The sequence below is a fragment of the Streptopelia decaocto genome (genome assembly GCF_964273445.1).
Source record: "Streptopelia decaocto genome assembly, chromosome: Z".
Lineage (NCBI taxonomy): Eukaryota > Metazoa > Chordata > Aves > Columbiformes > Columbidae > Streptopelia > Streptopelia decaocto.
The window spans coordinates 27,176,097-27,193,530 of record NC_138657.1 but is presented as its reverse complement, the minus strand read 5'-3'; the positions used below and the strand labels follow the sequence as shown (position 1 = coordinate 27,193,530).

At 38.3% G+C, this 17,434-nt stretch overlaps 1 protein-coding gene across 1 annotated transcript in view; it reads left to right on the top strand.

The window, feature by feature from the left end:
• Window positions 1–16,056, top strand: part of GNA14 (G protein subunit alpha 14) — a gene marked incomplete at both ends in the record, with an annotated part of 78,741 nt that extends 62,685 nt beyond the window's left edge. Inside the window, 5 exons of the mRNA XM_082074835.1 lie at window positions 10,125–10,279; window positions 11,922–12,050; window positions 13,880–14,009; window positions 15,245–15,398; window positions 15,866–16,056. Of these exons, the coding sequence (XP_081930961.1) occupies window positions 10,125–10,279; window positions 11,922–12,050; window positions 13,880–14,009; window positions 15,245–15,398; window positions 15,866–16,056 (759 nt within the window). The remainder of the gene's footprint in view (window positions 1–10,124; window positions 10,280–11,921; window positions 12,051–13,879; window positions 14,010–15,244; window positions 15,399–15,865) is intronic.
• Between the last annotated feature and the right edge of the window lie 1,378 nt (window positions 16,057–17,434).

Here is a 17,434-nt window from a genome sequence, read left to right as displayed (position 1 = left end):
TATGGAATTAATTTCCTAAATAAAGTTTCTTGAATCTATTCATTATGTAAACCAATGATTTACTAAATGAAACAGAAACCAAGAATGCAAAATCTTCAGAGTTCGAGAGGAGAAGTTGTACTAAAAGAAGTCTAATGTAAGATTCTCCATATCTCTGTTTGAGAATACAGGGATATTCCTGAATATAGAAAAATAAGAGTAACATTTGCATTTGGTAGTCATCTTCACTTGGTTTTCTGCTGCACACTGGAATGACCAGGGCATCTGGTGCCCTACATCCATTGAAGTGGTTAAGGAGAAGGCATTTCCTACTGATAGAAGTCTGAAGACAGCTCACGTGGGCAGTGCTGCGAGGTGTCTGAAGTGTCTTAGAATGTAATCTCTCCAGGCAGGGATGTTATGTTTGACAGCATTTACCTGCTGTTCAACAAGATACACTTTTACAATACTAAACAAGATAATACCCAAGGAATTAAATTAGCAAGGGAATCAGACAGCTGCACAGTTTGGCTCAGTGCACTTTGAAGTGCACTTTGACGGACATTGACCTTAAAAACAATCCTCAGTAATGGGTGAACATCAAAAGACTTGGAGTTAATTTTAGTTTAGATATTAACAGTATCTAAATTAATTATGTCTACAAATATGGAGTGGAAATCTCATAAAGCAGATTTTGTAGATATTGTTAGATATCTGGTGCTTCCTGTGTTTACATTTTTTTAGAAATTGAAGTTCTGCAATACTTCAAAACTATGTTAAATTTATTATTTCAAAAAAGAAGACAGGAGAAGTTCGGGAGAACCAGCCTAGAATGTAGTGCAGTATAATTAAAATGTTAATCCTAAAGGCTGAAATGTTTAAGATAATCTCATCAACTAAGATGAATTTTGTGGAAATATCTAGCATGTTTAGACAATTGCTGGTTGAGGCCTAAATGTTCTTACAGTTTCACTTTTGCTTAAATAATTATTTTTTATTTCCCTGTATACCAAGTTAATGAGAGTACTTAATATGTGGTGTTTCCACTGAAAAAGTGTATTTTCATTTTAATGCATTTCATGTGGTGTCCTATGCTGGTTTGGCTGGGTTAGAGTTAATTTTCACAGGAAGCTGGGAGGGGACACAGCCAGGACAGCTGACCCAAACTAGCCAAAGGAACATTTGATACCATATGATGTCATTCTCAGTATAAAACCGGGGGACCTGGCCAGGTGAGGGCTTGCTGCTTGGGGAATCACTGCTGAACACGTCTCCATTGTTGGAGGATGGGCTGTTAGGTGCCATGATCTTTGAGTGTGAAGTGCAGTTATGGGGTCTACACTCTTCTGGGATCATCTGTTTGGGGCTGATGTTAGTGACCGCTGCTCAGGAGTGGGCTGCGTGTTCGTTTTCTGGGTTGGTGAGCGATTGCATTGTGTATCCCTCGCTTTGTATATTCTTTCATTGTTATTATTGTTGTTGCTGTTTTTCTTTGCTGCTCTGTTAAACTGGTTTTATCCCAACCCCTGAGTTTTACCTTCTGTTTCTTGATTCTCCTCCCTATCCCACTAGTGCGGGGCAGGGTAGGGTGAGAGAGAGCACACTAAACCACAACAACACAACATGCCCTTAGTCAGAAATAAGTTAAAAAAATAAGTTTGAAAATACAAAACCCAAATCCATCAAGACCCTTTATCTCTGAATATACTGAAAGCTAGACTTTCAGATGGGGAAACTGAAAACTCAGAGCCATCTTTTAGGGACTGATGAGTGAATGTTGTATGTCATTATTAAGTACTGAGTGATTATGAGAAGATGCAGCCTTTTGTCCTGAAAGGAATCAGTGAAACTGTACTATATTTGCCTTCTTTGTTCCTGTAGGACATTGCATAAACTTAAGGTGGGCAGAAATTTCATTTTCTTCAGATGCTCGTAACATCGAGTCTCCGAGGTCATCATATATTTGTTATTATTTTCAGGTTTGATAATCATATGTCTTAAGAATGAGACAATATGTGATTTCACTCAGGGTGCCTGCTGGTAGCATATGATGTCACTTTATTCAGGTCAGGATTTTTTGCATCAGAAGTATTGAAGTTAGAAGTGAAGTTCACTGGGGATGGGAAACTGTATACAGAGACCAACTGACACCATCTCATTCCAATTTGTTTTCAAGAGAGGATTACTTTATTAGCAGTCTTGGTACTTCAGATGCACAGAGACCAAGCTCCTGCTTTGTCTGGAGCTATTTGTGAAGAGATAATAGTTCTTGGTTTTCATGTATATATCTTTTTATGAGAAAGTCCTGGGAAAGAAAGACATCTTTTGAGTTGCTCCTGGTTCTGTCATAAACTCTAAATCATATGGATCTTGTCTCCAGCTGCCTGTGAGGCAGAATCTCTATACATTAATATAAGAAGTTGGAGTTAGAATGCAGGAACACTCAGTTGCTCAATTCTTGCAATTTTGACATATTGTAAATATGCAGAATTGTTGTTTTTACTTATCCACTGCATAACTTCCTTTGCATTATATATCTTCATTCTCTATAACGCAAAATCAGAAAGTTTCCAATAGGTAGTGGTATTTTCTAGTAGAACTGCAGAAATAAGTGAGAGAAGATTAACCTTCCAATATCAGTGTTTACTCCCTCAGAACTCTGATACCTTAGTAGGTGTAAAGGTGCATGGTTTGATGAAGGAAAATCTAGTGAATTTCCACCAAACCACCAAACTGTAGAGGTTAGACATCCACATTCTTGCCCTTTTTTTTTTTTTTTTTCTGTGTGTGTGCATGCACGTGTTCAGTTGGTTGGATAATTTCTTTGCGACCCCAGTAGCTCTGAGATAAATATATCTAATAGTCACGTATTTAAAAACCTATTTATGTCACTTTTGGCCTACATCTGCCAGTTGCTACTGTGAAAATTCCAACAGTTTAATTCTGTGCATTTCAGAAGTAAGAAACTTCATGCAAGTTCTGTCTCAAAACATGTTTTCTTGGCCTAATAATTGAATTTGTTGCTTTGCCAGAAGATCATTCCATTTAATCTTAATGCTTGTGTTTAATTTGTTTTCTTTCCTGACTCTGAATTCACTAACTGAGATTCTTCCTCAGCCGAGGAAATCTCAAAGCAGTCTGTATCAACAGGAGTCCCCTCCTACCCCTCCTACCACTTGAAAGGTTTGCTCTACATGCAGGGCTGTGCAGAACAGGGGCACAGGCTTTTGGATCTGTGAACCTCATTACTTCCAAGGAAGGAAACCAAGGCATGGATGAATTTCCTATTCTTAGTGAGCTGCATTTTTGTGTTCTGTTTTGATTTGAGACAAATGTTATCTAATCACAACTTTTTTCACCCTGAATTTGCTTCCTTCCTTTGAGAAATCTGTGCACAGTGTACCTCCAGAGAACTTATTCATGCTTTTCCTGAATTGCTATAATTCTGAAAGAACTCCATTACCATCACTGGTGGAACACATATACAAATCAGGCTGAAAGCAAAATACCCCAGTAACCTTATCCCTAATTTTAACACCTATAAAGTGAATATCATTGTTGTGTTTTTCTTTGTGGAGCTTTTTTTAGTGTATTGTGACTAGTTCATAAGGCTTTTCTGTTGTTTTACAAGGCTGGAACAAATTTAATAAGTATTAAGTCTGGTTTCTTAAGCAAGAAGTATTCTCTGATCACACCATGTACACGGCTGCTGTTCTTCATGTCTTTTAACTTTTAAACCCATTGACACGTGTCAGCCAATGTTACAGAGGAGAGAGATCTCAGTGATGATTCAGTTCAGGCAGGTTTTGTGGTAGAAGTGGCTGGATAAAGGACAATATTGTCACAGGTATATTGGTGTAGGAGAAGGAGGTGACAAGGAAATATTGCACAGAAGAGGATATAAAAGGCACATGTGCTTGTGACTGACTGCTGAAGAAGTATGAATGCCACATTGCTGCAGAACCCAGAGTCACAGTATTTTAGCTTTTGTGTGCTGAGAGCTATTCCTCTGATTTAACCTTTGAAGCAGTAATAGAGATTAATTCACATCTTCACACTAAACTTGGTTGCCTTTTCTCATAATACTGTGAGTAAAACAGAAACTATATACAGGATTAGCTGGATTAAGTTATGTAATCCAAATAAGTCTGTGTTCCGGGGTTAGACAGTCAAAATGATCTGTTCAGGAAAAGAGACAACTTCTGTTATGGATGTATGTTTGTGTATTATTTGAAGAGGATGAAAATTCAGTTTAATTCAATTTTTTTTAGGTGCTGCTGGGAAACACAGATAGAAAAGTAATGTTATTAATTTATCATACCAGTTTACTTAACGGTGGTATGTTACTGCATTACCTACATATGGTTGTTCGAGGCTGTTATTTTTTATTAGTATTTGAAACAGCACTGACTGAAATCTGTGTAACTGCTGGAATTTAGTAGGTCCAGTGTAAAAAGAAGAAAACAAGAATGAGGAATGTCAGAATTTGTTCACTTTTAAAAATGTCTTTATTTTTTCAAATTTTCCAGAAGCTATACTTACACTAGCAAATACTGAAGGAAAATAACGTAAAGTTATTTCTAAATAACTCTAGTAAAAACAGGAAAACAGACATATGAAATTGATTCTTTTTATCATATCTAGGATATATGATTGAATTAAACTATAGATTTTGGCATCACAGACAAATTTTCTTGAATAGAACCTGGCCACCAACCTGGCCACCAAGCAAGTGGTGTTTTCTTGATAAAATCTCTGCTCCAAATTGCTGGAAGGGCAGTAATTGGAAAACAGAAAATAGACTGTCTTGGAGGGAGGTCAGAGAAGTTTGTGAGGGTAAAGACTATAGAGCAAACATCTCAAATATTCAAGTCAAATATTAATAGGTAGTATTAGTGCATTACCCACATGTGAAATGGCATTGTATGGTATTGTATGTGACCCAAATATTTTTGCAGTGTGCCAAACAATGATTTCTGTCTGCTATAGAGTGGAAAAATAAACCAAAATGTCACTTGATCATATCTGGGGATATTATACTGTTTTTGTTTCTCCTTTCCCCCTGTAGACTAGAAGTGTTGGAAGATGAGGTTTGAACACCACAAATTACGTGTATGTGTACTTGTATATTTGTATTTGTACCTGTGCATTTATATGTATACTTGTGTATTTATATTTGTACATGCTTACTTTTACTCCACGTGTATGTAATACTGGAGAAACAACTCTTGTGTGTTTGAAGAAGATGACAAACATCTACGTATACATGGATGTGCTCTCACACATAATTTAGCAAAAGGCAAATAGATAAACTGCAAACTGTTTCCTTTTGTGAAAAAGAAAACAAATATCTTGTGCTTCTCATTAGTTTTTTAATGTCAATCCATTAAATTTTATATAAGATCTGAGTGTAGGGTCTTGTTTTCAATCAAGTCTTTGCCAAAACTTTCGTGTTGCAAATTACACTCTGGGTGGTGGTTGGCCTGGTATTTTTACAGTTACACTGCTTAGTCTTGCTTTGCTTGCTGCCAGCTGGTGTACTGCTTACTATTCCTGCTGTTATAGATGTGGGGACTAATAATAATTGAAACTTAGAGAAAAAAATATATTGCAACCTATGGGTGGCAGACAGAATAGACTCAGTAAGAAAGATACAATCAAAGGTTATGGTAAGTGGTTGGTACACAAACAGCACCATATGTAGTCATTATTTTAATTTGAAAAAAAAAAATCTTCAACTCAATCTACTGTTTCTATCCAGTTATCCAGGCTACAACCAGATACATTTCATAGCTGTAGAACAATGAACTATTAAAGTGAAATAATGACAGACTGCATATGTGACACCCATCTACAAGAAGGGACAGAAAGAGGATATAGGGAACTACAGGGCTGTCAGTCTGACCTCAATGCCAGGGAGAATTATGGAGCAGAGATCACATCTTGAGTGCCATCATGCGGCACATACAGGCCCAGTCAGCATGGGTTTATGAAAGGCAGGTCCTGCTTGACCAACCTGGTCTCCTATTATGACAAGGTTACCCGCTTAGTATGTGAGGGAAAGGTTGCAGATGTTGTGCACCTAGACTTCAGTAAAGCCTTTGACATGTTTCCCACATGTTTTCTCCTGGAGAAACTGGGAGCTCTTGGCTTGGACAGGTGTACTTTTCACAGGGTAAAGAACTGGCTGCGTGGCCGAGCCCCGAAGAGTTGTGGTGAATGGAGTCAAATGCAGTTGGTGGCCAGTCACGAGTGGTGCTCCCCAGGGCTCAGTATGGGGGCCAGTTCTGCTGAATGTTTATCCATGATCTGGATGAGGGGATTGAGTGCACCCTCAGTGAGTTTGCAGATGACACCAAATTGGGTGGGAGTGTTGATCTGCTTGAGGGTAGAAAGGCCATACAGATGGATCTGGACCAGCTGGATCATTAGGCTGAGACCAATTGTATGAGGTTCACCAAGGCCAAGTGCTGGGTCCTGCATTTGTGTCACAACAACCCCAGGTAGCGCTACAGGCTCAGGGAAGAGTGGCTGGAAAGTGCCTGGAGGACAAGGATCTGGGGGTGTTGATTGACAGCTGAATGAACATGAGCCAGCAGTGTGCCCCGGTGGCCAAAAAGGCCAACAGCATCCTGGCCTGTATCAGGAGTAGTGTGGCCAGCAGGACTAGGAAAGGGATCATCCCACTGTACTCGACCCCACTGGGGCCTCACCTCAAATCCTGTGTTCAGTTCTGGGCCCCTCACTACAAGAAAGACACTGAGGTGCTGGAGAGAGTTCAGAGAAGGGCAACAAAGCTGGTGAGGGGTCTGGAGCACAAGTCTCATGAGAAGCAGCTGAAGGAACTGAGACTGTATAATGTTGGTCTCTTCTACCAAGTAGCAAGTGATAGGACAAAAGGAAATGGCCACAAGCTGTGCCAGGGGAGGTTTAGATTGGATATCAGGAAAAATTCCTTAACGGAAAGGGTTGTCAGGCATTGGAACAGGCTGCCCAGGGAGGTGGTTGGGTCGCCATCACTGGAGGTTTTTAAAAGACTAATAGATGAGGTTCTTAGGGACATGGTTTAGAGGCAGACTTGACACTGTTAGGTTAATGGTTGAACTCAATGATCTTAAAAGTCTTTTCCAACCAAAGCGATTCTATGATTCTGTTTAGAATAGAATGTGCCTGTTTACTGAGGATGAGGAAGAGATACCTGTGGAATGATACTATAATCACTTGGTACTATAAGTAATTTTTCATTTAATTGTAGGATGTCTTTTCTTTGAATTACGAGCATGAGACTAGCTGTCAGTGTTGAACTCTGCTATATACTATGAAATGAAAGATTAATCTGAATTCTTTTCCCCAAAAGGATTTTTCTTGATGTCATCTGGCCCTTGGCCACATAAGGGGACTGAGGTTTGCAGATGTAGGCACAAGGACCTGATATCAAAGCTGTTTTTTTCAGCTACGGTTACACGAAGCCCTCTTACACACGTGCAAAGTTTTAGCATGGAATGAAGCCCAGGTCAACCCCAGTCAAAATACTGTGACAGGTATTTACATGCCAGTGCCCATTCCTTTCTCTAGAAAAGGATAGCTGTTCCCTGACTTTAGGGAACCGAAGGAAGAATTACTCATTATTCTGCACATTTTTCACCAGATAAGATTGAAAATATGGAAAAAAGCTACTGCCAGGACACAGGGTTTCTAATCTTTTGCCTTGTATGTAGTGCCTAAATAAAGTATAAGATGCAGGTAAAGCTCTTCCTACATTGTTCTAGATCAGCATGAACATTTTACATAATAATTACAAAACAGAAAAATTTATTCAATAGACTACTGTCTTTCTAACATAGTTATGCTGTGTAAAATTAATGTAAAAAACCAATATGGATTACATTATATCTGTAAAACATCTACAAGAAATGCTAGCAGAAATGTTTATACCATGATGCATTTTAAACAGTTTTACATTGATTAACATTTTACGGTGGAACAGTAATTAAAAGATTCATGTTTGAAGTGTTTAGCTACTGTTCTTAAAAAAAACCCAGTTTTAATAACAGTTAGAAGACTTGGCATTTGGTTTTGTGTAACAGAATAGCAGTAGTGTCAAAGATAATTCCAATCATGGATAATTTTCCCAGGCATTATGACTGCATTGCAAGTCTTTAATATGAAAACTCAGAAGACTAGTATATTCATAACATTTTTGAGACTTACAATATTTTAAATCAATTTGAACTGAGCAAGGAGAAATTGTTTTTGAGACATTAGGCTCTATGTTACATAGTTTTAAACACCCTTATAAGTACAAAAGCCCTGTTTTCTGAATGATCTTTATCTCATTTTGAGTAACGAGATGAACAGGTCAGATTGTTCCAGTTCAGACCCAAGAATTCACTGATCTGTATGCAGAGTTACTATTTGTGACTCTACAAAACTTAAATCAAGAGGAAGGAAGAAAACTTATTTCATTTTTAAAGGGATGTAAGTTAAAATCTAGATGCTATCTAGCAATGTCCTGAAAATGTAGCTGTTGGCAAACTAAATGTACAGTGGCCAATCTGGTATATTCCAAATACTAAACAAGTGAATTTCTTTCAATGTTAAATGCAAGTATCAGTATATATCAGCATGTACCCCGTTGAACAGTTACAGAAGAGGGCACTTCCAGTCATAGAATGGTTTAGGTTGGAAGGAGCTTTTAGAGAGCATCTAGTTCAACTCACCTGCCAAGGGCAGGGACATCTTTCCTTGGGCCAGGTTGCTCAAAGCCCCATCCAACCTGACCTTCACCATTTCCCAGGGATGAGACATTCAAAGCTTATCTGGGCAACCTGGTCCAGTGTCTCACCACCGTCATTGTAAACAATTTCTCCTTTATGTTCAAGCTGAATCTACCCACTTTAAATTCATTGTTCCTCCTCGTTCTTTACATGCCCTGTTAAAAAAGTCTTTCTCTATTGAAAGGCCCTTTAACTATTGAAAGGCCACAATAAGGCCTCCCCAGAGCCTTTTCTTCTCCATGCTGAACAACTCCAACTCTGTCATCCTTTTTTCATAGGAGAGGTGTTCCATTCCTCTGATCATCTTGGTAGCTCTGCTCTGGACCTGCTCCAACAGGTCTTTGTCTTTCTTGTACTGGAAGTGCTTGAGGTGGACACAGTACTACAGATGAGGTCTCATGAGAGTGGAGTAGAGGGTCAGAGTCACATCCCTTCACCCTGCTGGTCACATTGCTTTTGATGCAGCCCAGGACACAGTTTGCTTTCTGGACTGCAAGCGTGTATTGCTGGGTCATATCAAGCTTCTCATCAACCAACACCCTGGAGTCCTTCTCCTCAGGGCTGCTCTCAATCTCTTCATCCACCAGCCTGTATTGATGTTGGGGATTGCCCTGACACAGGTGTAGGACCTTGCACGTGGCCTTGTTGAACCTCATGAGGTTCGCACAAACCCACTCCTCAAGCCTGTCAAGGCCCCTCTGGATGGCATCCCTTCCCTCAAGCAAATGAACTGCACTGCTTGCAGTGGGACAATAGATTCTTTTTTATCCCTTAAAAGCAAAACTTAAGTTCATCTTTGCAGTACCTCTTACACTTAACAGAGGAGAAAAAAGAAAAATAATTTATTTCCATAAAGTAGTACCTTAGCTGTATCTCACTCATACAGCCATTAAACAGAAGATAGCTTGTAGGATTTTGATGCCTGCTTGACAGTTGTTTCTGATAGATCAGCCTCTGGTTTATCCTGAAACAAACCAAACTGAAAACCAAAACAAAAGTATCTGTACTAAAGAAAGTATCTAGAACTTTAGAAACATTACTATTGTTACAAATTAGTATTAAAATTTAGTGAGTTTAAAAATAGTGGGTTTAGAGCTGCTTCTGACCTTTGTCAAGGTCCCCTTTTAAAAACCAAAATCATATCTGGATGACTGAAAGACAGACAAACTTGGTTAAAACATTCAGTAGCAGCCATTTGACTTGAAAAAATTAAATGCATTCAAGGATTAAAACTGCTTATTTTCTCTTAGGTTCCTTTCTGATGCTTAGTCTCATTGATTGGAAGAGTACAGTGAAGGAAGGGGAGAGCGTGTACTGCATGCCGATGGCAATCTTTTCTCACAATAGTGTAATCATTTAATTGATTAGGAGAGTGCTCAGATGATCAAAGAAGTGGAAGTGGATAAAGTGACAGTGCTGGAAAGAAAACAAGCTGAAGCAATCAAGAAGCTCTGGGAAGACCCAGGAATTCAAGAATGCTATGACAGACGGAGAGAGTACCAGCTCTCAGACTCTGCTAAGTAGTAAGTACACTGTGTAATTAAAAGGACAAGCCAGACTTAAGGAAGTTAATAATAGAATATTTTCGGTTAGAAAAGACTGTTAAGGTCATTGAGTCCAACTGTTAACCTAACACTACCAAGTCCACCACTAAACCATCACCCTATGCACCACACTGCACATACGTCTTTTAAACACCTCCAGGCATGGTCGCTCAACCATTTTTCCTGGGCAGCCTGTTCCAGTGCTTGACAACCCTTCCAGTGAATAAATTTCTCCTAATATGCAAACTAAGCCTCCCCGATAAAATTTGAGGCCATTTCCTCAAGAACGGACATACATTCACTCTACTAGTTATCCCTGTGTCTCTCTTGGCCTGTGGTACACAAAAGATTTTTAAGCTGGACTGATGAACACACTGGAACCATCATTGCTTCCAGTATTGAGGTCAACACAGCTGGTACATAACTGAGTTTCCTTTGGGGAAAATAATGAAAAACAGCTGTAAAAAAAGCTATTGACAAAACGCAGTCAAGTTAGCCAGTTTAGTTATGTGAAAAGATTAGGATATAAATAAGAACGAAGATAAGCCTTTCCTCTAAGTTTCAAATAATTTAATTGTGAAAAAATGATTTTTTTTCATGAGAACAGAAAATGTACATTTCTGCTTTTGCAAAGGTTGGGAAGTAACAGGATTAAATTTCAGCAAGGAACATTTAGATGAGGCAGTTATGGTGAACTTTAACTCAGAATGGACCTCGAATGTGAGGGATGTTTGGGCAGCCAGGGCAGAATACATCAACACTCTCTCTCTTCCACCAAAGGAAAAGGAAGGGGAAATAGTGCTTACATAAAGGAATTTTTATGCTACAACTATGTTGTACAATCTGGAATACACCTCATACTTTTTGTATGCTTTGTCAGGATTTTAGATAATCTAATGTTGCCTTCTAGTGGCAGAAAGACAGATTGCAGAGAGGAATAGCAGGTATTGGTTCTTCGTGTGTTCCTCGCACCCTGCTCGTTTATTGAGGAACAGAAATGTCATAATATAATTTAATCACAGCCATGAAAAGCACAAGGGTCTCGTGAAACTAAGGAAGGCAAAGTGAGCAATGACTGCATGGGCAGACCAGAAACTAAATGCATCATCCTTTGTATTAAAAATTTTTAAGTTCGAAGTCTTCATGTTTGCAGTGCTTTCCATTAATCACTCTTCTGAATTCTGTTCAGCGTCCTTTCACATTTGTGTGCAGTATTAGCATCATGGATGAAGTGCCAGGGGATAGAGTACTGTTGGCAAACATTATGGCTAGGACTAATACTTATATTTGTGTTAATTCTGATGTTCGTCTGGGGGTAATGGCAAAGATTATTCAAATAAAATTCATCGTTTTGGATGAGTGTCTACAGAACATTCAGGCACTGTCTCTTTTGACTAGTAGTATTCCATCAGAAATGTGCATGCAGGTCTCAGCTAAAGTAAAGGCTTTTGTTGCTTTATGCCAGCAGCAACTGAGCTAAAGCCATGCACAACTGAATTACTGTTTCAGTGCTTTTGTGGGAACCCTTCTGTGATTGCTGGTTAGTATTTGGTTTTGAATCTGTGTGATTAATTTATGTCAGGGCATTAATCTTGTTTCTGTTGTATATTTAACTTTTCAGCTATCTTACTGACGTTGATCGTATTGCTATGCCCTCATTTGTGCCAACTCAGCAAGATATTCTTAGAGTCCGAGTGCCAACTACAGGAATTATCGAGTATCCTTTTGATTTAGAAAATATTATATTTAGGTAAGACTACCTGTCAAATGATTCCACATACAATTATGGAAGTAGTTGGTGCAACTTTACTTAGGTCTGTTAAGCTTTTGTGTTTGAGTGTTTCCAGCCCTTTTAGTCTCCAAAGTTAATACAGTAACATTTCAAAATATTCCTTTTGAAATTTACATTACATGAAAAAAGCTTTTCTATTCAAGCAGCCCAATCGCTGTGTGTTCTGAGCGATTAGTTTAAGGTAGTTGCAGTAACATGAGTGCTTACATGGGAATGAAGTTTAATTCCATTTATAGCCAACAGCTTTTGCCTCCTGACTGTAACTATTTGGAAGAGAGGGCCCTAATAAACACGTTAAAGCACTCGAGCGAATTCACAACTTTCAGTTAAAGTTAGGGGAAGAAGGATGGAAGAAAGAGTGGAGTGTCATGAGAGTAGATACTTTTATTCTTTCTGCCATATAATATTAAAACAATCAAATAAAAAACACCCTGAAGTTCGGTGGAATTGAGAGAATTAAATGAACTCACAAAGTTGAAAGTCTGAGAAGCACCTTAAAACTATATTACCTGCTACAAGACAAGGCATTGCAATAGTTGGGGTTACTGATTTTCTAAGGGAAAGGATATTTTATTATTTCAAAACTGCAGAATTCACAATAGTATGATTATAGATGCTCTTCCACCAAACCACCCAATTCATCATCAGCAAACCACCTGCCTGCAGTTACAACATAGAACCAGAATCCACTCTGATAATACAAGATCAAACTAGCCCAACTCTGATTTTGTTTGTTTGTTTTTCCTGGAAACAGTATGTGCCAGGGAGCATTTTGACCTGAGTAGAATGCGAGGGACTTAACTGTCTGCAAAACCATGGGAATTTTATGTGGATCTAAGATATTTGTGAGCATCTTAAGTGTTCTGAGGCGTGAGATATGACTACACTGCAGTTCTGGGTAGATAGAGGCAAGGGGGGTTTTGGAGTGTGTTTGGCGGGGACAAAAAAGTATGTTCCCATCTGCTTTTGCCAAAACTTCTATTAACACACAAAAAAACCCCAGAATCGTATTTTGTGTTGTGCCTCAGCTGGCTTATATGCTTTTACTGGGCCTGGCTAGAATAAAGTTAATTTTTGTTATAGTAGCTGATATGGTGCTGAGTTTTAGATTTGTAACCAATACAGTATTGATACCATACCAGTATTTTAGCTTTTGCTGAACAGTGTTTGCACAGCACCAAGGACTTCTCTTTTTCTCTGCCCCTCCCGTGATTAGGTTGGGGGTGTACAAGAGTTTGGGAGGGGACACAACCAGACAGATGATCTGAAATAACTGAAGACATATTTCACACCATATAACATTATGGTTAGTGATAAAAGTGAAAACAGAGGGCTCTAGGAAGGTAAGCCACCTTTTTCTAGGGAACTGGTTGGGCATTGGTCTACCCATAGTAGGTGGTGAGTGAGTGCCTTTGCATTGCTTGTTTTGTTTTCTTTTCTTTATTTCTTCTTCAACTCATTCAACTTTCTGTTTGTTTTTAAATCTCAAGCCCCAAGTTTTCTTGCTTTTACTCTTCTTTCCTCTCTCCCCATCCACCCACAGTGTCAGGGGATAGTAAGCAAGCAGCTGTGTTATCTTAGCTGCTCATTGGGCATAACCTACAACACCACAGAACAATGCAAACTATAGCATGACAGCAAGTGAATAATTTATATATTAAAAAAAAACATAAAATGTTAGGATATACTTTGCACAGTTCAAGTCTATCCCAGGTAGGAGATCTGTTATAATGCCTTTGGATGTCTTATGAAAATGAATAATATTTGACTGTTTTTCTTTTTAACAGGATGGTGGATGTAGGTGGCCAAAGGTCAGAGAGAAGGAAGTGGATCCATTGCTTTGAAAGTGTTACTTCCATCATTTTCTTAGTTGCACTAAGTGAATATGATCAAGTCTTGGCAGAATGTGACAATGAGGTAAGTAGTGGGGGTATCTAAATAAGGTACAGAAAAATATATGTGCTTTTTAAGAAAGATAGCATTCACGTCTTCAGAAAAGCATGTGCGAATACTAGAATTACGTTAAGAAGCTGATCAAGCGGTCTCAAAGTTGTATTAAGTTAGTAGCCTGCCTGTAAAAGTGAACTCTGCCTTAAAATGCAAAACGTGATTTAAAAATGTTTAAAAGGCTTAGACCATGTCAAATGTTTGAGAATTTGAGTATCAGCAATATCTCTAAACAAGTAACTCTACCTCAGTCATCTGTATTTAGGTTGTTTTGGTTTTGTGTTGTAAAGTCTGTGATGTTTCAGAATCAACCTGTGCATTAATTAAGGAAGATTAAAATAACTTAAAATTTACCTCCTCCTCCCCAAGGTCAGAAAAAATGAGTTCTCCCATATGTTCTAGAGTGCCAGCAGCAGCAGCAGCAGCAGCCAGATGTTGTAGAGAAGGATGCAAAAAATAAAACAGTAGGCAATGAGGGAGAAGCACAGTAGCAGAACTGCATTATTTTTGGTAGTGGTTGCTTTATAACCTGCAGTATGAGGGTTCCTTCGAATGTCCTTCAAAAATGCTTAATACCATTTGAACTCTGAAGTCCCAAAGCTTTATAAATCACTTTCTCAAGGTCTGTTTGGACTGTGAAAAGCATACCCTACTTCCCTTGCTGGAGCATCACGATATCTATTGTAATTGAGATGGTTTTCAGTTTTCAGTGTTCTGTCATCTTTTGATGCATGAAAAACTTTGGTTACTGTAATTACCTTTTTCCTTTCACCATCTTGAACATTTTGTTATTCTTACTTGGGACATTAGGAAATAAATAACAAACTGACTGCTATCAGGAGTTTGTCTCCAGGAAGTCCAAACGGCAATCTCTGAATGTGGCATTCATTAGATCTCTCTTGAAATGGACAGACTTTATTACTAGTATAGATGAATACATATACTCTGGTCTCTTAGCTGTGTTCCAGTACCCTGATACACCCTGCTTCAGCTCTCACTGTGAGGTCAGAAGAGGCTTTCATAGAGCAGTCCCAAGTAAGAATAACAAATGTAGAATAATTATCAAGCAATGCATTGCAATTGCATTTAATAAAAGTAATATTTTTTTTAAAGAGCGTTCAAAAAAACCTTTATGATTTCTGGCTGATGTGATTTGTATATGCTACTGTCTAGAGAGTGTAACTTAATATTAATTTTTGTTGTAGAATCGAATGGAAGAAAGCAAGGCCTTATTTAAAACTATAATTACATATCCCTGGTTTCTGAATTCTTCAGTGATTTTGTTTTTAAATAAAAAAGATCTTCTAGAAGAGAAAATAATGTACTCCCATCTAATTAGTTACTTTCCAGAATACACAGGTAAGTATTTATGCCAGGCTATCTTCACAAAGCTAAAAGTCATATTTAAAGCAGATAGATTTTCCTCATTGAATCAAACAGGGAAAGTGGAATTATGCAATATATTTGATATCTATGCTTTTTTACTATGTTCCTTAAAATGCAAAGTTATGTTACTCATTTTTACTGGAACATTGGGGGGTTTTGGGAGCACTGTATACAGAATCTTAAGAGATTTCTTGCAGCCGATTACTTTGACATGTAGGGTTTACTGTTGAAAAAAGCATAATCCACACATTTTAGAAAGCAGTGTCATAACACCTTTTGCTCCATTAATGCATGAATGAGAAAATGCCAACAATGGAGTATGTCTTTATTGTGATGTCACATTGAAATATGAAATTAGCTTATTAACTTACTGTCCACATGTTTCTTCCTTGAGCCATAGCTTTTAACTGTTAAAAACCACTAATTGTGCTTTTAACTAGGACCTAAACAAGATGTCAGAGCTGCCAGGGACTTCATTTTGAAGCTGTATCAGGATCAGAATCCAGACAAGGAGAAAGCAATCTATTCACACTTCACTTGTGCCACAGACACAGAAAATATTCGTTTCGTCTTTGCTGCTGTCAAGGACACGATCCTGCAATTAAACCTGAGGGAGTTCAACCTGGTTTAAAGAAAAAACGTGGTTGCAGCTACCAAGTGTGGTTTACTCACAGCACAGCCTGTGTTGATGAAAAAAAGGTGTCTCTTTAAATATCATTTACAGAAATGGGGGGAGGATTTATATTTACTGAAGAAGTATGGATCAAGAGAACTGTAAGGAATGAGTTTCAAAGTTTATTTTTTAAACTATACATTTAAAATATTGTGTTCATATTTCTCGTATTAGTTTTGTCTGCGAGTTTTTTCTAAGAGCTGCGGAAATTAAGTATATTTTGAAGAACATGCATAACTACATTGCTATATTTCTCAAGATTTTTTTTAGCATTTACAGTCATAGCTTCTAACATTTCAAACAGTGATGCCTTAAAAATTACAAGTTATGTGTTATTTTAGGGTGATAAACATTTTTATATTCTTGTTCTTAGTAAGAAAGTTGAAAAACTAGGGCAAACCTCTTCCACTTTTCAAAAGCATCTCTCAGTAGCCTTGATAGGCCAAACCCATTAATGTTCTAGGAGTCATTATAAAAGACTAATCATTGATGACCCTTGTGTATCGCTGCCTTTCTGTTCCAAGTGTCTTGCAATACTGAGATACCTTTCACAGTTAAGGAATGACAGACACAAAGTCCATGCAATTTACTCTTTTCTGAAGGGGAAAAACACTTCTCAAACAGCAAGGCATTTAGCAAATGTTCTCAGCATTCCGTGTCACAGGAGCTCATGGATCATCCACAGCTGCTCACGATAAACTAAGCCACAAATTCCTCCGCATCACCAACATAATTTGGTTTTTTGCACTTTGCATTTTCCAGTTGCTGAGCTTCAAGGGCAGTTTTGCATAGATTAGCGAGCAGTAAAGCCTCTCCTCTAGATTTCCAGCCATTTTCCCATCTCCTCCACTCCCTGCCCAGCTACAAACCTCTCCACTAAAGATGCAGGCACCACCAATAGCTCAGGCAATTCTCCTTCACCATATGAAAAATGCTCAGATATTAGGGAAATCTTGGAAACCTTTTTACCCATGCAAAAGTCATGGAAGTCACTGGCACTTGAGCAGCTAAGCCAGCAACACTGGCAAGAAGAGTGTTTTAGTAGAACAGTCTGGTGATTTTTCAGCTTGAGTAGCTCTTCTGTGTATTCAGCCAGGTTGATAGCTCTCGTACTTCAGTCCTGCGAAAAGTACGCCCTGACCTTACATTGCCCATAAAAAATATTTACTGATTCATGCATTAAACAGCACAGTTCCAGCAGTACAGAAAAAGTAAAGTATGTCCAGAGCTGGTTTTGGTTGCTAAGGAGAAAAAAGCCTGTAACATTTGACTAATTTGTTCTGTCTTCTGTGTTGGAACAAGCAGTAGAAGCCTGTTCTTACCCTACTTTAATATT